Source organism: Coturnix japonica, chromosome 18 (genome assembly GCF_001577835.2).
Source record: "Coturnix japonica isolate 7356 chromosome 18, Coturnix japonica 2.1, whole genome shotgun sequence".
NCBI classification, from domain to species: Eukaryota; Metazoa; Chordata; class Aves; order Galliformes; family Phasianidae; genus Coturnix; species Coturnix japonica.
The window spans coordinates 7212745-7237213 of NC_029533.1; the positions used below are offsets into that span (position 1 = coordinate 7212745).

A 24469-nucleotide genomic window follows, 5' to 3' on the forward strand; every position below is an offset into this window, starting at 1 on the left:
AAATAGACCAGATGCTCTGCAGTTAACAAAATGTATATGGAAATTGAATTTCCACATCTCCACTTCATTAATACTGATACTGTTATCTTTGTTGAAGGATTTAAGCAGTGAAATTGATATTGCTGTTGGAGTGGAGTTTCAAAAATAAATAAGTAAAACCTCTAAGAACTTGAATTAATAGTATAAGGAGGAAAAGAGAAGCATCCAATAAAATGAACTTGTTTCATTTAACTTGCTCACTTTAATTTTTGGAACATTCTTTTTTAATAACAAATAAAATTGCTAACTAAGGCTTATGTTGGAACTTTATTGCCAAATGATGTAAAACAAAAGCAACTTATCCACCAAATGAGTCAGGAATGTCAGCTTGTCCTACCACCATTCTCTAAATGCAGCCATATATTTTCACGCCTGAAATTATGCAGAGACATAGATGCAGCATTTCCTTATGAAGCCAACCAGCACTTACTGAACTATTTCTTCTCTTTTCTTTCCCCTCTTTTCTTTTGGTGAATGCAGCTTGCCTTGCTTATTTCCTTTAATTGAGTGGATCAGGCAGGTTTTCAGGTGCAAAAATCAGAGTAGGTGAAGTAGCTGTGTAGAAGTCCTCACCTGTTTGGTGTGGATGGTTTATTGTCTACATCTCAACCATGAGAACCTCACCCTGAAATGTTTCAGTAATTCTTGGAAACTGTGTTGTATATTCAGCTGTTCTGCATATTATTCAAACTGTTGTATTGTGAAATTGTGTTTAACCATATACCTTTGACTTTTTTAAAGCAACAAGGAAAACTGGAAAATTCAAGACAGGTCATGATAAGTCTTTGTTTTTAAGCGCACTTAGCTTGTTCTCATAAGAATTTATTTTAAGTACATGAAACATTGTAAACTGCAACTGTGCACGTGAATACCCATCTTCATCTCGTTTCTCTATGCAAAATTGGCATTCTCAAGGTTGTAAGGCCAAAAATCTACCCTGTATTATGTAATTCATTTCCTCTTCCAAAAACCTTGGGTTTTGTTTGTGTCAGTTGTGGATTTTTTTGTTTTTGTTTTAAATTGTAGATGTGTGTGTGTGCCTCCATTGGGCTTGTCTGTCTTCTGCTTCTTGGATCAGTCCCTGTCTGCAGGTGGTTTATATAAAACTTCAAAAGTTCTGCTTTGAGTTTTGTACCATAAAGGAAAAAGGAAGAAATGTTAACTGAGAGCTTACATGGTCAGAGCTGTAACTTTTAACCGTGAAAGCTAGATCAGTTATTTGGTTTGCCAACCTTGACAGTATCATTTGTGTCTTTATGAAATTACTCAGATGTGTTGAAGCCGATGAAGTGTTTTGTCAGTGGGGGAGTGTAGGGACTAGCTGTATTATTTGATTACCTTTCCTTCAAAAACAGATAGAGAAGTCCTACTTGGAACTGAACTGCAGAAGGCCAGAATCTGTGATCTGGGAGCGGTTCTCAGTCTCTAAGCGTAGATACAAATTCATTCTCTTGGACTTATGATTTACTCATATTATTCAGTATTGGCAATTACTGGTATATTATAGGTGTTTTGAAGTTGTCTGCTGTAAACCAAGACTAGCTCACAAAGCAATTGCTTCGGAGGAGCAAAGATTCAAGCGAACAAACAAGAAGCAAAGATGCAGTAGCCTACAGTGTGTGGGTGAGGCACAGATCTGGGTTTCTCATAGTATTTGTGTAGAAGTGTTGGCAGGACACAGTTTGTGTTTGAGCTGGGGTGTGTGACTCTTACTGACTGAGATACGGTTATAAACTTCTTGAAATGGGTCACTCTTGTGAAGTAAGGTGTGCTTCAAACTGGGCCTTCCTGAAGCTTTCCTAGTAATAATCAGTAGCTTTCTGAAGATTTACTGAGTGCAGGTTTGCAGTTGGGTTTACCTTCTGTTTTCCCAAGTGAAGAAGAAGAGCAGTAGGGTGACTTGCATTCTCAGTGGCTGGAAGAATAGTCTGAGTAAAGCAGTAGGTGGAATGCTGCAGATGGCTCTTGAACTGTTTCTGTCCTGGTATCTGAATGTTCTGTGTGCTAGTGCTGCTAACAAATACATCCTTCACAAGCATTGTCATGGTTTTCCATTAGGCTGAATGTAGGCATGAATCAAAGCATGTTCATCACCTTGAGGAGATGTGGCCACAGAGGCCAGGCCAGCTTGTCAGGGATGCTGTTTTAAACAGTTTGTGGTAGACTTTAGATTCTTATGAGTGCCTTTGTTCAGAATCAGGATTTTAGATTAATTTGTGCTCTCGTAAATTCCTTCATGAGATGTACTTTCGTTACAGTGTAATGTGTAGATCTAAAGATGAGTTGTTCTCGCAAGTAAAGCGTGTGTTCAGTTTTTAATGTAATGGCTGATGATTTTTTTTTCTCCTGAGGTCATTTCTGGAGTATTTTCAAAGTATTCAGTAAATGTCATTCACAAAACTGTTCTTCACATTTTTCAGGTATATTGGGAAATCGGATTCAATAACGATCAGTGTGTGGAATCACAAGAAGATTCATAAAAAGCAGGGAGCTGGTTTTCTGGGCTGTGTGAGACTTCTTTCAAACGCAATTAACCGCCTTAAAGACACTGGTTGTAAGTAAGCTAAATGTTGGTGTTCTCTTTCAAATGTCTGATGTGCAGAAATGTTGAAGAGTGACACTTCATTGAGTTTGTGTTTGTTTTTATGAAGCTTGTATATTCCAAACAGTTTGGTAGTTTGTAACTGTGCTTTGTTGCTGAGGATGGGTGTGTTAGAGAACAGAACTTACCATTGGCTTTCCAGTTCTTTTGCCCAGTTCATGAAAGCAGTGGTAGATTCAGGGCTGCAGTCTGGTTGTGCATTTTCAAGGCTATGTTGGAATTTTGAAAGAAGAAAGATTCTGATTACCTTCAAATTTCCTTTTTATTACCTCCAAAATGCACAGGGTGGATAAAAGGGTAATCCTCTCTTGAAGCAAAAGTTGTAGTTTAAAATGTCCAGGCCTTCAAAATTAACTTAGTAAATTCTGTCATAAAATGTTGAAAATGAGGAGTTGTTCAGATGTTGTAATACATCTGAAAAAGTTAATTAATGTGTAAGATCTTGTTTCATCATTATCTTAATGGGTGCTGTTTACACTGATCAGTCACGATGCATTCTTACTTGTGAACAAAATTTGGCATGTTGTTTGTGATGGAAAAATTGTGGTTGCCAATAAAGGTCATTTAAAAAAAAACAGGTTACTTGCTGGCAGAGGAGCATTCTGAGTTTATCAGCAGGGAACCTGCTTGAAGTAAAGTCAGAACTGAAATTTGTGTTTTAAAATCTCTCTCATTATAGCAGCATTTCAGTATATTTTGCTCTGTTTTATGAAGTTCTGCTGATACAGTGTGTAACAAATGAACTGATTCTGCAGGCTGGCTCTGTGCTGTGAGGTGACCGACCATGAGCTCCTTAAGGCAGCTGCAGGTCAAGGGAGTAAAATGTGAAGTAAGCTCTGTGAAGTAGGGCAGATGTTTCAGAAACTTGTTTTCTATTTTAGAATTATGGAAAATTGTGGCCCAGAATCTTGAATTTTGCTTCCCTTCTTGAAGTTCTTACTGTCTTATGCTCAGGTCACTTGTGTTCTGATGGTGCTTCAGAGTGTTTTTCAAAGATATCAAAATATCATATGACTTACACTGCTTGTCCTTGTTTTGTAGACCAGAGATTGGATCTGTGCAAGCTTGGGCCAAATGACAATGACACTGTTAGAGGACAGATAGTAGGTAAGTGAGGCTTTTAATCTTTTAGTTCACTTGGAGCCGAACAGTAGCTGTAGAAATACCCTTCCTAGACACCAAGTTTCCATATTTATTTATTTTTTAACTCCAGAATTTACTGCCAGAGACATTTGCACCCAAAGATAAAAGTGTGTATGAAGAGAATTATCAACTGTAAAAATAAGATGCATACTGTGGTAAGCGCTGGGACAGAGTGGGTGCTACAGAGGTCGGATGAAGACTATTTAGGAATTGTTGAATTTCTCAGTAAAGAAAAGTAGCACTTTAATCCTTGAACTACAAATTTCTTGTCTGTTGAGAGCTCCAGCAAAGTCGTGCTTCCTGTATATTTTGGGCAAGATTAGAACATCTTGCTGTAGCAAGAGTGGGTTTCTGTTTGGGCCTATTTGGTCAATTCATTTTGTGGTATTAACAGGCCTGTCAGCAGTGTAACTCTGCTTCATCATTCTATTGCTCGTGAGCCTTAAGTAATTTAAGAATGAAAAAAAAAATTTCTTAAACCTGACAAAGTGGAAAAAATGAAGCATCCACAAATGACTTCATAAACTTTTGGTGTATTGTGAGTCGTTTCAGAGAACAGTGTTTTGAATAGGTACATTCAGAAGTCAAAAATAGGTAGGTCAGGAGAAAAAGTCTTTCTGGCAAGGTGTTAATGAGAGTTTCTGGAGGTAGGGGTGAAAAACAGCGAGTTTGTGTGTTCACTTTTATGTTCAACTCCTGCCTCAAGTAATATCCAGGTATTTTCAGTGTTGTCAGCTAGAGAAAACAATCAGCTTTCCTCTAGGTCCTGTTGAATAATACCTATGGCTTTATCTCTCCATGTTGCATTAATAATCTGTGTAGCATCTGATCTGTGAGTGTTTGCATGGTGTTCAGATAACAGTAAGGTGGCACAGTAGGGTCAAGTGGTGGTAGAAGCGTGGAATTGTAGGTGCACTGCTGACACTTCAGACCATTCCTGAGCATTGCATTTTCCATGAGAGCTTACACAAAAGAACAGAAGATAAACCAGTTGTTTTCCTAGGCAGTTCAGCTTGCTTTGTAGTTTTTGCTCCAGTATGCTGGTCCCCCGATCACCCAGGCTGTGTGCATCTGTGTGGGTTTTTTGTTTTGTTCTGTTTTTCTGTGGTGCATTTTCAGAAGAATTTGAGTGCAGATGAAGAAAGAGCTTGCTCAGGGCCTGCTCCAAACAGCAGAGATGTCCCCTGCCTGCAGCCATCCATCCTTCAGGCACGATGGTACTAGCAGGGACTGTGCCCTCACACCGTCACATGCTCTCATGCTGCCCTCCAGAGTACACAGCATGCATCCTTGTTGTCTTGAGAAGAGCAGTATTAATACGTGTGCCTTAAACAGGAAACAAAAAACAAAGTGGAAGCATCTCAAGGCTGCTGGGATGCCACATAGGAAACCTGGCTCGAATGCCACGTGTGGGCATGGCACATACACTCCGGCACAGATACGCAGCTGTCAGCCAGGTGGCCAGAAACCAGACTGACCAGTCGGCTTAAGCTGGTGTGGTTGTGAGAAGTGGTACAGCCAAGGAAGCATTTGTTCATTTGGCATGCTGCTGGGGCTGTCCTTAATTAGCAGGAGCTGATGGGTCATGCATTAAGCCTACAAAAAAATCACAGCTTGTTAGGCTACTGCAGAGACTGTTAGAACACCTCTGTATGTTGTGCTTCGTGCTGTTATCATCAGAAAGGTTTCCTTAGTCATGGCTGTGTTTTAATTTAGTGCATGCTCAGCAAAGTGCAGACTCCTGTCTCTTCTGTTGGAAATATCATTATTAATCTTCTTACAGTGCTAATCTTTCTTTGCTAATACAATTTTGGTGAATAAGTAAATGAGCCTGGGTAAGTCAGGTTGTTCCACTGCAGTTGTTACACGGTGAAGAAATCTTTTAAAATTAAGTAACAAAGTGAATAAGATGTAAATGTACTCCCGGTCCTTTTAATGATAAATTGTTTTAAATGAGGAGGCTGTGCCAAATGGGAAAACAATATTAAAATGTCATTGATCTCTTCGGGTGATAATAGCCCTAGAAATCACGCATGCAGTGAGTGTGGCTTTATAATTTGGGTCAGGGAGCAAGAAAAACTTTATTATAAATACTTGGGATAGTCTTCAAAGGGGGGAAGAAGAGGGGAACAGTTGTGAGTAGTGGATGCAAAGGGCACCTGAACTGTGTCTTAATCTTGCAGCTGTCTTCTGTGCCACATTTTATTTCTGATGTGGCGGTGCAGAAAAAATGAGTCCTTACTCATTACAAAATGAAGCCGTGCACAAATTTTGGTCCTCACGTAGGCAAAGAGGAGGTAATTGCCTTTGTTTAGTTTCATTTTTGTCTGTGTGTATTGCTTGCCAAACCTTGCCTACATGCAACAATGTGAACTTGTGATGTGTGGGTTTGCTGCAGAACAAATACCTAATTAAAGATTTCATATTGTTTGAAATTAAATGTAAGGTACGTTTTGCTCTAAGAAGTTACCAGGTAGTGTTTGTGAGTGTGGAAGACAAGGAGTTAATACTGATCAGGAATAAGGCAAGCAGGTGCTGCAGTGTTCCTGGGTTCATCTGGTGAAGGCCTAAAATCTTATACTTCAAAGCGTGCTGTCGTTGACAGTTGAGCATCCCTGGCAAAAGTTACAGGTGGTGTTCCATCATGGCTGAACTTGGTGATCTGAGTGACTGTTTGGTTGTGTATAAATTAAGGTCTGGAAGTTTATTCCACTTTGCATGTAGACAGAGCCTGAACAGCTGTCCAAAGGCACAGTAATCACCTCAAGAAATGTGTCACAGCACGGATTTGGTTATTAAGTACTCATTTTATTGTTACAAGCATAATAAAACATCTTAAAAACTAACTCACAGCAATGCAAATGTCGTAAGGTGTCAGATTAGACATTTGCTAATTATGATACTGGGAACAAAGGCTACCCCTAGAAATCTGTTTTCATAATTGTGCTATGAACAAAGGCTTCAGATGTAAATATTCATTACAACATTTTAGAAAGAAATCCAATGGTGATACAGTTCAGTTTTGCTGAGGGCAGTAGGGAATTTGCAGGGTGCTGAGCATTGCTTTGCGTGAGTGTTGGTTTCACTTCCTACCACTAATGTCTGAAAGTAACTAACCGATGAAACACGCAGCACTTCAGCAGTTCAGTTCTGCTTGGTTTTGTATGTGTGCATATCGTGTGCACATAAAACACGTGGTAAGGAGTCAAAAATGTGTTAGCAGTACATCCTGGCCCCAGCAGGACACTAGTACAGCCCACTTGCTGCCAGAGCCATTCTGTCCATCGGGACAGCTTGGTGTGTTAGTCCCCTTCCTATAGAGGGGAAAGCTAATGACAGCTTCAGAGTGAACTTCTGTTCCTGCCTTAACTTGCATTCATATTCTTTAAACTATATCTGTTTAAATAATGTGTGGAGTATTAACATGTGTGAAAACATGTGGAAAAGAAAAAATACACAGATCATGGTTCAGTTTAGTCATCGAAATCATGCTGTTTCTCTTTTTATACGCACCTGTAATTCACATGCTGATGTCATATCTTTAATGACTCCTTTATTATCTCAATAGTAAGTCTTCAGTCCAGAGACCGAATAGGCACGGGAGGACAAGTTGTGGACTGCAGTCGTTTGTTTGATAATGATTTACCAGACGGGTAAGCTGACTCTACTATCACCACAAATACAGTTCACACAAAGGACTGCTGCAGTAATGGGAAATCGAAGTATAAATGACCTAATTTATTTTTGTTCTCATGCTCAAGATTTCAAATTTAGGAGCAGTAAATTAGCCAGCGAGGTTACACAGAATAGTTAATAGTGTGACCCCTGTCTTTTTTGGAAAGCAGGAGCTGGTGGCATATATGCATAAATGCATTTTAAAAATATGCTTAAGAAAACATACCTTCTAAATTATAGACTTGATAAACTAAGATAATGTTAAATCAACATTGTCGAGTTGGCTTCATCCATACGTTTGTTTTGTTGCAATGCTGTGAGCACACAGACCTGGCTGTGTCCTACAGAGCTGTGCAGCTGTATGTGCTGCAGTAGAAACTTGTGCTTCTCGTGTAAAGCATGAAGAAAACATGATTGGAAAAGATAATGGCGCCTGAGTTCTTGCCGTCCTTACCTGCCCAAGCGCTGGGCTTGGGATTTTGATTTTTCCATGTGAGAGTTATTGGCACCATTAACACCTAGAACAGTTTTGCAAATACAAAAATATGCTCTGTTTAAGGTTCTGGTGTTGTCATCAACTTTTTCAGAGCAAACACAGAACCTTCGAGTGTGATTCTTGGCAGGTAAAGACAGGACAAACTCATCAGGTGATCAGCTTCAAAATGTAAATCATCATCTGGGTTCTAAGCAGCAATACTTTGTTAATTTGGAATATGAGGAAGTCAAGTGTGATTTTGAAAATGCTTTTAAACTATTGGTAAAAAATGCTCATTGTATAAATATTGTATGTTTAATTGTGTGACTGTGAAGTTAGCTGTGCAGCCTCATGTATTTTGGAGTGCAAACATATCAATAATGAAAAAGCCTTGTTAATTGATGGTGACTTTTAAAATGAAATAAAGCATCGCATGAAGGTGCTGTGAGGGGACTTGACTGTTATTGACCATAGATCCTATTAAGTTTAGAAAAATAACAAGTTATTTTCAGTGGCTATTTGAATTTAATTAAAATTCAGATATTTATTGAACTAGAAGGTGTGATATTCTTAATAATATGCCCGGTTCTAAGGGAAAAGCATGTAATATTAATTCACAGTTGAACTTTTGTTTCCTGTTACCTTGTTCAGCTAACATGATTCATTATAGTGTAAGTCTTCCTGAGTTGGCATTTATGATGGAAACATTCTGTGCCCTGGTTTCCTGGAAATACCACTCATTGCCTTATCTCTTCATGTCTGAATTGTAGGTGGGAAGAAAGGAGAACTGCTTCTGGAAGGATCCAGTATTTAAATCATATTACAAGAACAACTCAGTGGGAACGACCAACACGGTAAGAAATTGTTTAGGAGACTGTGCATGTGGTGATGTTTGTCTGCTGTCCTTGAACACTGACCACAAGGAAGTCAAAGTGTCTACCAGAAGGTATTCTGCATTCCAGTGTCCCTCTGCAAACACGTAGCCCATTTCCACCGTCCTTGGCTAGAGCACTTCCTTAAAAGGAGTGAGACATCGTGGCTTTCTGAGGCTTATCAAGGCAAGGTGAGAAAGCCTGGGCTGTGTGCTGTAGAAAATAATAATAATCTTACTCTCAGCACTCTCATTTTTTAGGATGGGAGCTGCTCACTGTGAGCATTTGATGTAACCTTAATCCCATCATGTCATTAGGTCAGACCATAGGGTAGGTGAAGGTTTACTAATTACTCTGGGATGAACTCAGCAAGCACAGGACAGCTGTCTGCCCATCAGCAAGGTGCACTGGTCCATGGCTCGACTGCGCAGCTCTGCGGCCCACTAAGTTTTCTAAGAGCCTTTAGATGAAGCTTTTAGTAACACTGAGACAAAAGCATATAAAGGACAGTGGGGAGGTTGTCTTGCCATGCCATGACTGCTTTCAAGTTTCTGCAGGACACGTTTCAGCAAGCACTCTAGTTGCTTGCCATGCATGAATGTCTCTACACCAGCTTTTAATTCAGATTTTCTGAAGTAATGGTGACAGAAATGTCAATTAATTCTGTTACAAAAAGCAAGTCATTTTCATGTTTTTCCCAACAGGCCAGCATCAGAATACTCCAGTCCAGGCAGACCACTGAGCTGTTTTGTGGATGAGAACACTCCAATTACAGGAACAAATGGTGCCACATGTGGGCAGTCATCAGATCCCCGGCTGGCAGAGAGGAGGGTCAGGTCGCAGAGGCACAGGAATTACATGAGCAGGACACACTTGCACACACCTCCTGATTTACCTGAAGGTTATGGTATGTAAATTAGTTGATTTTAGATATTTTGGGTAACTGGGAAAATGAGCTTTGTCTTCTGTATGTCAGATCACTTTGGTTCCTTAGTTTGGGGCAATTGGTCTGTGAGTTTTTGTATTATGTATTTGGTTCTCATAATTGTTAATTTGTGTTGATTTCACAGAGCAAAGGACGACTCAGCAAGGTCAGGTCTATTTTCTGCATACTCAAACTGGTGTTAGTACGTGGCATGATCCAAGAGTACCTAGGTAAGAAAATGCTGGAAATATCCTTAAGTTGTCAAATCAAAGCAGTTCCCAGTGCTGTCCTTGGAGCCCTCTGTGCAGTATTTTATTTTTTGCCTGTTGAGCCCCTAAAAAATTATTTGAACAGTGATGTTTTAAAATAGATATGCAACACCCAGAATCAGTTAATTGTATGAATTTCAGCCCTACATCTTCCGGCCCTTCTGTCCTTGAGCTCTGTCTGTCAGCCCATAGGACACTGGGGGATCTGAGGACTTGTACCTTCAGAAAGTATGGTTCTTGGCAGTATGTGGTATATGAGGTGTGAATTATACACTTCAACACTTAATATGTTTGTGTTCAGTGAACCTCTGAAACAAATGTGGTCATGCTGTTTTCAGCAGGATTTTCTGAGGACCAGTGTAGGTGGTGTTGCTCAGTGCAGAGCTGAGTCATGGTGCTTATGTTTAAAAAAATGTTTGAAAGATTTTGTTAGAAAACTGTTTTCTTCCCTCTGGGAAGCCTGGGGGCAAAATTCACCTGTGGCACACACATGTCCCATGTGTAATCCTTCATTGAAGGTGTAGCTCTTCCGAAATACAGTTCTGTTTTGTAGGAGTTTTTAACATGTGATTCAGAGCTCCTTACATGACTAATGATGTTTTTAAAATGTTTTCTGTCAGAATTGGTGTAGAATTGCAATTCCATTTTAGCAAATGTGGCAGCGGCCTTTATTTTTGTTTTAAAGCCTGTATTAGTTTAACATCTGAAGTTGGTTTGTACAAACGAAGGCTATTTGATAAGAATTTTTTCCCTACAGCAAGTGTTCTGGGGTGTGTATTTTTTCTTTGGTGGGCTTGCACCTTGGGAGTAGAGATTCCAGCTGAACAGATCAAGTTTCTGAAACAATACATTTTCTCAGACTTCATGGAATTGTTCTGTTACATTTACACTTGTTTGGCTCAGAGGCCAAATGCTGAGGTATTTTTCATTTTATATTTGTTTTCACAGGGATCTTAGCAACATCAATTGTGAAGAGCTTGGTCCACTGCCTCCTGGATGGGAGATCCGAAATACGGCAACAGGCAGAGTTTATTTTGTTGACCATAACAACAGGACAACGCAGTTTACAGACCCACGGCTATCTGCTAACTTGCATTTAGTCTTAAAGTAAGTCTAAAGTCTCCAGGATGTGTTGAATGTAAGAGAGGAAGGAAAGTGACTCTTGAGGTGCGCTGGATTTTGTACTGAGATGTATTCTGTCATTAAGTAGCACCTGAGGTGTAACAGTGATGTTCAGGAACGCACTGCCAGCCTACTCTGTTACATAGCAAAGATGGTTTGACTGTACTTGTATTTAAAACGAAACTGAAAAAAAGAAAAAGGAACAAACAACACCACAGAGCAAACCAAAAAGCAAAACGAACAAATCCCTCTAGCAGTATATAGACAGGAATGTGGCTGTCATGGTGCCAAGAGTGGGGGCCAGGAGGGAGGGGGGACGTAAGTGCCTTCCCATGCAAAGGCTGGCCTGTGGAATTTTTTTCCAGTGGTGAGAGACACTTTCTTTCCTTTGCCTTTTGCTTAGTACTGCTTTCAGTGATGGAGTATTTCAATACAGAGTTCAGGTAGGCAAGGGTATAGAAGTGCCCAGCTACTCCCCTGAGAGAAAAAGAGAAATAATTCAGCTCCTGTGTTCAGCTTTAAGGTAAGACTAGTTGAGATTCCTAAAGCACAGAAAGTTAGTTAACTGAACTTGATTTAAAACATGTTCCTTCACAGGTAGGTTTATTTTCAGTAGCATTAGGGACACAGTGGCTGCGTTAATCTGTTGTGCAGGACAATGTATAGCTTTTCATCTAGAAAATCCACTTTGTCTTTCAAAAACCACATTACATTTCTTTAAATGTAAGCACACTGTAGTAGTTCTTTCTCATTTGTACATCTGTCTTTCATTAGGGAAGGTTTTCAGAAATCCAACCAGCAGTGTCATCAGCAAAGTCTGCTGCCTGATAAATCCTTCCTGGTGTTTATTCTTTTGTTGCACCAAACAGGATATGTGAAAGCTTTTTAATTTGTTTTACTTAATTGTTAAGCTCACCTCATTTGTTATTAGGAAAAAAAAGCAATATATCTTTGGCCTGACATTTTTAATTATCTGAGAAATAAGTTTAGTATTTGGGTGGGATAGTTTTATGTTCAGAGCTGTAATAAAAAATGTGCTTCCAGTAATCCTGAGTTTTCTGTCAAGCTGAGTAAAGGAGTTTGTTCTTCCAGTGATGGCATTACAAGTTATGAAAATAATCAGGCTTGTTATCCAGTTGTGTTTTTAAAATGCTAGCCAAAAGTTCATGATAGGTTTTGATAGTTATGATACCTGAAAAGTACTTAGCTGTATCCTCAAAGTACAGCACACAATCAAGCATACTCATTCAGCTGTGAAAACAAACGAAGAAATTACATTTAATTGCTTCAAGCACTGCGGATTGTTTAGCTAATGCTACACTGATTATTTTTAGTCTTATACAGAGAATGGCATTTTATTTTTTTCTCCTAGTTCTGCTGGTTTAGATGGCTTTAATTTGATGCATACATCTTGAACTCATGCTTATTTCAGAGATTGCATTTTCTTTAAGACTAACATGTTCCATGTCTAGGTTACTGTGCAGTGTGGTACCGCTGTGTGCTCACTTTAGTATATATTTTAAACTTTTCTTGTAGGTTTATACAAGGAATATTTTCATAAGGTCATTCTTCCAGAATTTGAAAAAGCGGAAGACAGAATAATTTTGCTCTAATTTGTTAATCAATTAAATACAGTTTGAGATTCATATTTAGAACTAATAATGAGTACAAGGATAGCGGGCACATAGCACAAATGACATGGAACTGTATTCTGGAACCACATCAAGTATCCATGTAAGCTGTTATAATGACTTGGTTTCTTGGGATTGACTTTTAAAATATGAGTTGTTGTTTATTGTAATAATGTGGTCAGCTTAGGAATAAAGTTAAGGTTGCTTTATTTAAAAACAGTCGAGAGAACACTGAATCTCACAGAATCAGTTAAGCTGATTTCCAGTGTATTGCATCCTAAGGCATCATGACAGAATTGGGTTGCTGTGCATTATTTTCTTCTTATAGCCCAGATGTAAAATGATAATATTATTAAGAATAAGCTTTCAGCTGTTGCTGAGCTGATCCAAATGTGTGTCACTGCAGGGGCTTCTAGATGGTAGGTTTGTAAGACATAGGATATAGATGATCCCTGTAGACTGGAGTAAATTTCACTTGAATGTGGTTTGTGCAAATTAACTTTAAATAAAAGGTTTGAAAATAACCGAATGGCTGTCAGAACCACAGGGCAAACTGGGAACACTCCCACTTCTTTTTTTAACTGCCAAAAATGAATGCTGTGGTGGTGAAAGCCCGGTGGAAATGAAGTTTGGTTGGTCAGGGGAGCTTTCTCAGTAGACTTTGTTTCAAAACAGGCAATGGACTGAAATCTTAAGAGGTATTGAAGTTGTGTGAGGTTCTGTCTCATATGTTTGGTTTTGTTGTTGGAAAAAAATAAATTGACGTTGCATTGGAAAAAAATATATATCTAAATTGTGACCTTTCCTATTTATCCAGTCAGTTTGGGGCATTATCACATGTCCTGCACAGAGGCTTTTCAAGTTTTAGGGGAAATACAGCTTTTGTCCTCTTGTTTGGAAGTGCCACACTAAAAAGCTAAGCCATGCAAAAAGGCCTACTTGAGAAGTGACATGAGAAAGGACATCTCTGCTCAAAACTGACTTTGTCCAGTAAGAAGTCAGATTTACAAAATCTCTTAGAATTGCTAGTAAAAATACTTGCTTATCTGTGCCAGTTAGTTACATGTGAGCTCCCCACATTCCTGTGGTCCAGACTAGGCCAGGTACAAGGGACAAGGTCCTTGCCAAGCTGCCAGTACAAACATCTTTTTGTAAGCTTACTCTTTTTCATGCAAGCCATTTAAAACAGACTATGGTATTGAGTGTAGATTAGAGGCATAGTGTTTGGCTGATCCTTGAATTTTAAATTGGAGGAAGGCAAAACACGCAAAGGAAATATGGAAATGGTATCTGAGAAATTCAGTGTCAGCAGCTTAGTAGTAAAACTGTATGGTTAATACCTTATTATATCGTGCTGTAACCTTTTACATACTTTGTAGAGTACTACTAATAGAAATAACCAACTCTAAAAACAACTGATAGTTGCCAAGAAAGACAGAAGCATATGTCTTTAGTCAGGATAAAATCTCTCTGAATTTACTTTTTTCTAGGCCTGAATGTTGTTAGTGTAATCACAGTAATCATAGTAAATCGAAAGTACGTCAGTTACTAAGACTTAACCTTTAAGAAACACATGAAGAAAACAGGAGACGTATGACTTGAATATCTGCAAACAGCTGTGTTTGTTTCTAGCCGCCAGAATCAACTTAAAGATCAGCAGCACCAGCAGCAGCAGCAGGTAGTGTCCCTGTGTCAGCTTCCAGATGAGGCAGAATGTCTGACTGTGCCAAGGTACAAACGAGACCTGGTGCAGAAACTCAAGATCCTGAGGCAAGAGCTGTCACAGCAGCAACCTCAAGCTGGCCACTGTCGTATTGAGGTCTCCAGGGAAGAGATTTTTGAGGTAATTTGAGATCTTGACCCATTTGTTAACACTGAGGGAAGGGGAGGAGGGTTATCCATAACTGTCTGAAGAAGTCATTCAGTTAGACAAAATGCTGAAGCCTGTTTGTCTCAAAAACTTTATCACCCATCCCACCCATCCCTGTTGTGTTTTTACTCCACCCACAAACATGATAGCCCCACTGCGTTGTCACCATTTTTCCAGCCAAGAAATATTTGTGTTGGTATTCCCAATGGAGACAGTCAAATCACTTAATAATAAACTGAAAAAGAAGGGGGAGAAATGCTGCTGTAAAGGAGTGGAAATTATTATATTCTTTTTCTGAAGCGTCCCAGGCATGCCTGCCTCTTCTCTTCTGCAAAAACAAAGATTGGGGGCATCATAAATAAAACCTTTGATTTAATTCCATTTATAAAATGAGCATTTGGTTTCTTTCTTTAGCATTCTTTTTATATTGTATTGATGAAGTCTTACTGATAGAGCAATAATTCCATAGATTTACTGGGATGGCGGTGGTGCTGATGATGCTTAAGCATCTTAAGATGCTTTGTGAAGGTTTGCATATCTTCTGGTCAGTAGAAGTACCACTGTTGGCTTTTCACACTATTTTTTACTTGACAAGCATTATCACATTTATAGAAAGCTATGTAACAGTTTGTGATTGGAGAAACAGCAGTCTCTAGGAAAACAACATCCCCTTTGGGCTTAGATTCTGAGACTCCCTTTGTTTCTAATAAGCAGTAGTAGCTTCTTGTCTCTAAATAGCAGTTAATAAAAGAATGTGTTGTGTATTTACAGGAATCTTACAGGCAAGTCATGAAGATGAGGCCAAAAGATCTATGGAAACGATTAATGATAAAGTTCCGTGGGGAGGAAGGTCTTGATTATGGAGGTGTTGCCAGGTAAACAGTGTGTCCTCCATCCCTTTCCTCAGCCCCACCAGCTGCACCACTTTGATTCCTAAACCAAACTGACAACGACTCTTTTTCTTTTAAAATTCTGTGGTTCTATTTGTTCTAGTAACGCTGTATGTCAGAAGAGTGTATATATCTCAGATAGTCTTTTCAAGGAAAAAAAGCAAGGAGAATTTATTGTAAATAAATCAAAATGCCTGTTACCAAAGGTGTCTCTGATGCAACCTGTATCAATTGGAAAAGCTTGGGTATTTGGGAGTGTATGTACACCACTGAACAGTCAACTTGGTGACAGAATCATAATCAGTGACTCTTGGAAAGCAACTTGAAGGAAAATCCTGGCAGCTGACAGGTGCTGTGCATTACTGAACCAGTGAAAATAATTCTGCTTTCTACACGTGCATAGCTGTCCTTTGAAAAGATTGAAAAGATTCTCAATATGCAAATTAATTTATCTAAGGTTATGCAGTAAATTCTTTCTTCTTTCTTGTTCTTCAGGGAGTGGCTCTACCTGTTGTCACATGAAATGCTGAATCCATACTATGGGCTCTTCCAGTATTCCCGAGATGATATCTACACACTGCAAATCAACCCAGATTCTGCAGTTAACCCGGTATGACTGACAATAGGAGTTAAGTAAAATGATGCTTTTGTGACCCAGCAGTTAGGTACATGTGGAGAATAATGTTCTAGATTTAAGAATCTAGTTCTCACGTTAATATTGCTAGAAACTAAATGAATGAAATAACATAATTTGTTGTTAGTATGGATCAAAGAAACAAAGAAACATCTCAAATGATCTTAATTTTCTGTAAGATATTGTTTTATGTTTCCTTTGGGAGAAATGGAGTTTGTTTTGATTCTTAACAGTAAGACTCTGGACTTGAAGCAACGTACCCAGTGTGCTGTATATAAAAACAAACTAAAAAAAGATATCAAACAGCTCTGGTTATGTGTTGGGTGGTGGTGGTTTCCTTGTTGTTGTTAAGGTGTATTGAAATTTAATTAAACGTTCAGCGAATACAATCTAGGAGTTGTATTTAGGTGAATTGCTGAGTCTTTTCTTTCAATTCCAGGAACACTTATCATATTTCCATTTTGTTGGACGGATAATGGGAATGGCTGTGTTTCATGGACACTATATTGATGGTGGCTTCACGTTGCCTTTCTATAAGCAGTTGCTAGGGAAGCCAATTACGTTGGATGATATGGAATTGGTTGACCCTGATCTTCATAACAGCTTGGTTTGGATACTGTATGTACTGTGCACTATATCTTAGTGTTAGAATGATGTCTCAGTTAATGTGATATGTGTTCCTAATGCTTGTTGATAAGAGATGAGGTGTGTTTTGATCATCTCCTGCTCAGGCAGATTTAACAAACATCTTATGTGCAAAATTCAGCTTCTTTAAAGGCTTAACATGCTTGAGGTATTCAAATTTGGGGGGAGGATAAGAGGTTACTGAGCTGTAAAGTGCTCAGTTATTCATAAGTTTGTGTATTGATTTTTGCTTGGAAATGACAGTTAATGTGTTACTAAAGCATAACATTTAAAGTTCTATGATGGCTTAAAATATAGCAAAAATGTATGTTCACCTCTTGTTTCCAAGCAGTACTTCTAAATGGTATTCAGAAACTAAATATTGTTGTCTGTCAAAAGAATTATGGATGTAATGTAGTTGTGGAATGTTTTCATTGAGTCACTTGCCTGTTTCTTTCCACCAGTGAGAATGATATTACAGGAGTCTTAGACCATACGTTTTGTGTAGAACACAATGCATACGGGGAAATTATTCAACATGAACTAAAACCTAATGGCAAAAGCATCCCAGTGACAGAAGAAAACAAAAAGGAATATGTCAGGTACAGCAATGGATTTTTCAGCGTTTCTGGTATTTCCCATGGGAGGAGCTTTTATGCACGTGAAGTAATTAAGTGTTACGGGTTTTGTGGCTTTTTTTCCTTCTTTCTAGGTGGTAGTGCAATAGCTCTGTTGTTATGTTTTCCTCTCATTAAGGCTATTTCTGGGGGGCTGGATAAATTGCAGGTTTATTGTGTTTGAATATGCCTTTCACAAATCCAATTTGAACCTGCTTGCAGACTTTATGTAAACTGGCGATTTTTACGAGGAATTGAAGCTCAGTTTCTGGCTCTACAGAAGGGATTTAATGAAGTAATCCCACAACATCTGCTGAAGACATTTGATGAGAAGGAGTTAGAGGTCAGTACACTAATGTTATGTTACGTTGTCAAGTGTAATAATAAAAGCCTCAGGCAGTCTTCTGAGACTAAGGAACATGTGAGGTTGTATCCCCAGTGCTCCAGGGGTCTTGCAGGTGCACTGTTACAAAAAATACAGTTAGTATAAGAGGTTACCAGGTCACACAGTCTCTGACATGGATGGTGTGCATCTTCCAGAGAACCAGGAGAGTGATTCTCAACGCAGCATTTCGTAGCATCTGTGGAAGTGATAGGAGACCCTTTTCTGTACCTTAAAAAATAATAATAAATTAAAAAACTTCTTTTAAAAAAGAAAAACCAGGAGAGCAGGCTGTCAGTCCCTGCTGTCTTTCCAGTGCCCTGCACTGACTTAAGAGTTAGGCAGCTATGTGGTCTTGCAGAGCTGAGTTAGCCAGGCTAACCTGGCCCTGTAAATGCAGCGTGAGGAGAGGTTCTGTCACCAACAAGTGTGTTACAAAATGTCAGTATCAGCATCCCCAAGATCGCATCTTAAGACAAATTCCACAGATTTCAGGCTTGGTTTGAAACTGAAATCTAGCATACAGTCAGCTGCTGGGCTGATCTTTTTGCCGTATTAGGTGGCCACAAGTCAAATTATTAATGCTTTCTTCTTGTTCCTGTACCAGAATATCATTGAATGCATTTATTTTATCCCAAATATTCTTTTTCAGCAATGAGCCAGCTGTGTTTTAAACCCAGGAGGGTGAAGGTTCTTTTTTTTCCTAATTAACAGTTAATCATTAATTGTATTTTAAATTTACAGCTCATCATTTGTGGACTTGGAAAAATTGATGTTAATGACTGGAAGGCAAATACTAGGTTAAAACACTGTACCCCAGACAGCAACATTGTGAAATGGTTCTGGAAAGCTGTGGAGTTTTTTGATGAAGAGAGGAGAGCACGACTTCTCCAGTTTGTGACTGGCTCATCCCGAGTGCCTCTGCAGGGCTTCAAGGCATTGCAAGGTAAGGTTCTGCCCAAAGTAACTGCAAATGCCTGTGCTTGGAGGAAGCAGTAAGACGCAGCACAGAAGCATTAGCTGAAGATGAGGCTGGTTGGCTGCTACATGACTTCTCAGAGGAATATTTAATGGTCACAGAAATAGACTTGTTGTGAGTTTGTTCATTACTCTCAGAATTCAGCTGTAACCAGTTCTTTTGTTTCAGCTGCACACTTCTTTCCCTTTCTAGCAAGACATTCTGATCAGTAGAAATCCTAGCAGAGTTCTCTGCATGTTTCTCCTGGAAGACTGTTGTTTCATTTCTCTCTTTTGCAAACCTTCATCATCTGCACAGCTCTGAGACCAGCAAACACCAACAAGGAGCAAATGTTCCTGTGGTTCTGACAGCTGAGGCGCTCAGCAATCTGGGCTGTTTTTATTGTAAAAGCAACATAATCACAGGCAGCCCTGGCAGAGGAAACAATCTACTTTATTACTGACCTGTTTTCTGAGTTTCATTCAGAGCTCTGGATCTCAGCTGCAGCAGCTCTGGCTGTAACCCACACTGCTCGGTTAACACTGTGGTTACCATCTTTCACCCCTTCATGAGAGGAAACAGCCCAGGGAAACATGGACCACAGTCTGTTTTAATAGGTAGAAGATCCCAAGAGAGCACATTCTGTGGCAACAGCTGCCACATACAAAAGCCAGTTGCTACAGAAATGTTTATTCTTCTCCTCATCAGGTAGAAGACCTCATTGTCCTTTTCCTCTATTCTTGAGCTCTAAAGTATTCAGGAATATTAGAAGTTCAGGAAAACTGAGTTTTGGAGGCCCTGATTACTTTAAGTGTTTCAAGTACAGAGGTGAGGGCATTTGTGACCTCTTCTGGCCTGGTGGGATTGTAGCATATACTGCCTGAGTCTGAAGTCTGCTATGCTGCAGTCCTTCGTTTAGCAGAGATTATGGCTGTACTTAAGAGACAGTGTGATTCTATACAGTCAGGTAATGTCACAAAATTATTTTTTAAAAAGGTGTCTATGAAAATTCTGTCCAGTTTGGCTGCTCTTCAGTGCCCATTACACTATGAGGACAGATAGAGCTGCAGAACTTTCCTTCCATGGGAGGAGTGGGACAAGTGACGTTCAGTAGTGTTGCAGTTGTACAGTGTGCAGCATAAAACAGCTGTCTTACTTTTTGCCTTGTCAGAGCTTTGTTCTTGTTTAAATTGCAGAGAGAGAAATAACAGCATGGCTGCTGTGTGTGGGTGGAGGGGCAGACTCTGACTCTTCATGGCCTCAGCTTCTGTGTGTAGCTCCTCTCCCCACTCTGTTTTTAATTTTCTTTTCCTTTTTTTGCATTTTGTTCCTGTCTTTCCTTGTTGCAGTTCAACAAAGCAATTTCCAACTATGTGATGCAGTAGTAATAGTAGAGATCTTTTCTGGATTTTCAGGTGCTGCAGGCCCAAGACTATTTACAATACACCAGATTGATGCCAGCACTAACAATTTGCCGAAAGCTCATACCTGGTAAGACTTCTTCAGGTCTGTTGTGATATGTGGATTTGCTGTCTGTGTTTTAGCACTGCTTCTTCCTTTTATGACATCATAGATGCTGTCTATTGCTGACTAGTAAAGGCATGAAAACTGCACATTGATTTTTGTTTATATGAAGTGCTGTTGGCCTCATCAAATAGTTTCAAATATGTTAAATGAAGTGCAGCAGAGATTTGCTGGGGAGGCTTTAAGATCCAAATGTTTGAAGCTCTCACTTTGTCTTTGCAGCTTTAACCGAATAGACATTCCTCCTTATGAAAGCTACGACAAGCTATATGAGAAGCTGCTAACTGCCATTGAAGAAACATGTGGGTTTGCTGTGGAATGACCCTTCACAGGCTTACCTGAGACTCTATTTATACTCCTGTCAGCCGGAATGCCCTTCCCTCATCAAGACTCAAGAAATGCTTGAAATACAGAAAACTTTCCCTTTTCTACACTAGGACACTGTGAGGGAAAGGACAACTTTGCAATTTTTTTTTCTTTCAAGAAAATAGGTTCTGTGGCTCCTGCCATGGGATCATTCAGCTGCTATTAAAAACTAATACCTTGAACATACAGAATGCTGACTTTTCCTACATTTCAACAGTTAAGCAGTGTTCTATACTTAAAGACTACTATTTTTGTAAAAGGTAATCTATTATATTTGCCTACCTGATTTCTATTCTCAGACACCAAGAAACAAGTTCAGCAGTCGGTACAAGTCACGTTTCAGCCTCTTTTAAAAGTATGATACTGACCAGCATCTATACCTGCTATTTTTGGAAAAAGTATTTTGGATTATTCTAACTTTTTTGCATAAAATTGGCTGAAAGGATCATTAATCTTTTTAATTAAAGCCACTTACATGTTACTGCATTTTCTTATAGTAAGACATTATATTCTGCAATGTACATTCAACTAACGTTACCACAGGGAACTTTTTTTATATTTTTCAAGCATGAGTTACGAATATGATGTTTTGGGGCCTATTTATATCGTTCATCAGATTCCTTAAACAAAATTTCTAGTGTGAGTGACACATACTGCATTTGGTACAGTGTTCGTGCTAGATGTGGGAGAGACCTTTTTTAATGAAGAGCAGACATTTTGATTTTTTTAAGCAGCATTTTTCTAACGATTCTGTTGAGAGTATTTTCTGTGACTTTTAACACTGCGTTTTTCAACTTCGTGCGCACGTTGATGAGGTAATATTTGACAGCAGCAACCTGTTTGCAGTTCATTACAGAACCCATCCTACCCAGCCGACCAAAGCTTGTTTGAATGCAGCCAAATCACGTAATATATTGTGGATGCTAAAGATCTATCAGGTAAAACATAATTTAATCTTTGTCTAGCTGCTCGTGACACATGGGTTACAGCTAAGGAAAAATGGCAGTGAGACTAAAAATGTTGTATTAACTGAAAGGCGCGATGTGCTTCAAAAATGAGGTTTTAAAAGCACATAATTTATTGATTGTAGGGATGGAAGTAAGTATATATATGAGTTATAACATGGGTTGATCTCTGCAAAGGGGAATAAAATGCACTACCAGTAGAGGGAACTGAATTTTGAAGTAAGTGTGGGAAATCTCGGTGAAGATCCGTATGATCAGTTCATGGTGTGTAGATGAATGGCTCTACCTAACAGACAGCGGCTTTTCTCCTCTCGGTGAGAAGCTCTGCAGTGGGCAGCATTTTCTTCCAATCGGTGTTGTTTTTTAACCTAGGTTACTATCAATCATCAAACCTGCACTGTTTTTACACTGCCAATAAGAAGAATGTCAGGTATTGGAAATGCTTTAACACCAGGATGTAAACAGCAGAGTGAGTGAACGAGCTCATTTTGTATTTGTTCCTTGGAGCTCGACCTTCATTTTGTTCTGCCAAATCTGACTGCCGCAGTGAGTAAACTACTACTGGATGCTGTGTGTTAGAATAGTGGGCGATGGACTACTTTCTAGAATTGTGGTAAGAACCTGGTGAGCCAAATCCACATGTTCATTTGATTATATATATATATTCATACAGCTGCTGCTGGAAGGTTTGTTCTGAGAGACTTGCTTCCTTGTTCTGGGCTGGCTGCAGAGGTGAGGCTGCTTAGGGATGTAAACATAAAGCCAAGAAACTCACTGTAACAGCCAGGTTTCAAATATATCAGGCCATTCTCTCTTCGTTTCAAGGGACTGTTGCACTCTTAAAATGGCTGTTACCTTTGCTTATGTTAGGGAGATCTAAATAGAGAAGCTACCACTGTATTTCTCCAGTTTTTCTGGGAAAGCAAAGTAGGAAGTTGCCCACTGCGTTTCTTATTTGTTACTACTTCCCGAGGTTGGGGACCACTGCTTCAGGTAACTGCCGAAGTCTTTTAAGTTTGGAGGTCTGACATGAAACTCTCCTGACACAGGATCAAAACGTCACTGTTGTATGAGGGATTTAATTCTGCTCTTGCTCAGGCTGTGGCTGCAGCCACCCAGATCATGGAAGCATGCCAGATGTAAAACCCAGCTTGATCCAACTTTTGGGAGAAGTCAAGGCTCAGCTGGTGACTCCAGGGGAAAGGTATGCTGCTCTTTTCCCCAGGCAGTTCACCTCAGTTCTACTGAAAGACTTTCTGTAGTGTCCCTTGACCACAGCATCTGTACCCTCCTAGGAACCTCTCCCTGCCCACCTCCTTAGGATGGTTCACGTATTGAACACCTGGTTGTGGCCACCCTTACAACATAAAAGCATTTTTGAGGAGGGAGGAAATGAGCTCTGCAGAATACAGAGTGTAGATCAGCTGATAAATACCATTCATTTTCACAGCAGCCTTAGCAGTACGTCTGTTTGTTCTAACAAGAATTTTGATATGGCACAGAGAATTTTGTTTTTAAATTGTCACAGATAAATATTGTAAATTTAATATATTATAAGCAAAACTAGATCAATTTACATTGGACTTTCCACAGCTGACAGATGAGGTTGAATATACCGAGTATTTTGAGTGCCTTTCTACCTTCGTAATGACCAAGAGCTTTAACTAAAAGCACCTCATCACCTACTCACGTTTATCAGAAAATGTTCAGTTGATGCCTTTGCAAATTTGTATTTCAAGATGACATCAGCTATGTTTCCCCTCAAAAAGGTGCTAAGCCTAATATTGCATTTTAACCTTGGACTTTCACCCCATGATTAATGTGAATATTTATTTCAGTGTGTCCCTCTTACTGGGTTTTACTTTATCCAGTCTTTAGTTGTTTTAGAGAAATGTCACATCATGGTTTTATGCTGTTGCTTTTCATATGAATGTTTAATTATGAACAGAACTTTTGTAGATTTCAGATATACAGTACACAGTTGAATTTCAGAGGATTTAATTTCTCGGTGTAAAGAGTTTTGTAATGGTGCTTTGTACAGTATGTATTCTAATTTTTTTGCACATAGTTTCAGTTGCCCTGAACTGATTTATTTTTACCAAATTGTGTTGTACTGAAGTCCAGAGCACACGAGCTGTTTTTAAATCCTTGTCCTACAACACTACATCTGTATAGAACTTCTGGTGCGTTTAAACTAGCTGCATTGATGGAAGTAAAAGCTTTGCTTCTATATCATAAGAATGCATCATACAGCTTAATGTAGCATGTTCCAAGTGCTTCAGATTTTAAACAGCACCACGTAGTTACCAGGTGCCATTTGTTGTACTTTACACTATGTAGTAGGTTTCCGGCTCTACCACATCCTCAGAGCTTCGTCTGTAGCTGTAATTAGTTTATACAAGTGTAATTATTCCTCCACAACCTGACAGTTCTTAGTTTATCGTTTCCATTGTATTTATTACAGAGTGTTTTAGCATCGGTATCATTGTATTTTCACCCAGCTGTTACATGAGCTTTAACAAAAAAATCTGTATAAAATGGTTTTTAAGTACTTAATGTATGTACCCATGCAGAAGTCGAGCAATAAATTGTATGCTGTTTGCACTGTCACAGCATCAATGGTTTAACAAGTTTTCAGTTTTTCTTAATTGTTTGCTTTCAATTGTAACAAAGAGCATATTAAATAATCCGACCTTGTTCCAGGAGAAAGTAGCTGCACTCTGAGTCCTTCTACAGACTGCTACCTGAAATAAGGGTTGTGCTAATTGTCTTCATTGAACAACAGAGGTCTTATTTTTGGCTTTTACGCTAATGGTTTCCTGGAAAGGAGTTCATCTCTGTGTTACCAAATGGATGTCTCCTCTCAGATTTCATCAGAAATTGAAC

The 24469-nt window shown here is 39.2% G+C and overlaps 1 protein-coding gene across 3 annotated transcripts in view; it reads left to right on the plus strand.

Moving 5' to 3' along the window:
• Positions 1 to 24213, plus strand: part of SMURF2 (SMAD specific E3 ubiquitin protein ligase 2) — a 49187-nt gene extending 24974 nt beyond the window's left edge. The window contains exons 4-21 of one of the 3 annotated variants that reach the window (XR_004309184.1): positions 781 to 810; positions 2460 to 2593; positions 3683 to 3748; positions 7353 to 7437; positions 8705 to 8788; positions 9511 to 9713; positions 9877 to 9961; positions 10949 to 11107; positions 14386 to 14596; positions 15395 to 15498; positions 16009 to 16123; positions 16587 to 16765; positions 17236 to 17373; positions 17611 to 17731; positions 18515 to 18716; positions 20144 to 20219; positions 20475 to 21556; positions 21956 to 24213. Coding sequence is in view for 2 of the 3 variants with exons in the window: in XM_032448212.1 (XP_032304103.1) it covers positions 781 to 810; positions 2460 to 2593; positions 3683 to 3748; positions 7353 to 7437; positions 8705 to 8788; positions 9511 to 9713; positions 9877 to 9961; positions 10949 to 11107; positions 14386 to 14596; positions 15395 to 15498; positions 16009 to 16123; positions 16587 to 16765; positions 17236 to 17373; positions 17611 to 17731; positions 18515 to 18716; positions 20144 to 20219; positions 20475 to 20574 (2092 nt within the window). In the remaining variant the exon portion in view is untranslated. Of the gene's footprint in view, positions 1 to 780; positions 811 to 2459; positions 2594 to 3682; positions 3749 to 7352; positions 7438 to 8704; positions 8789 to 9510; positions 9714 to 9876; positions 9962 to 10948; positions 11108 to 14385; positions 14597 to 15394; positions 15499 to 16008; positions 16124 to 16586; positions 16766 to 17235; positions 17374 to 17610; positions 17732 to 18514; positions 18717 to 20143; positions 20220 to 20474 lie in introns of all 3 variants that reach the window. The other 2 variants (XM_032448212.1, XM_015879567.2) reach the window with 2 other exon arrangements.
• The last annotated feature ends 256 nt before the right edge of the window (positions 24214 to 24469 follow it).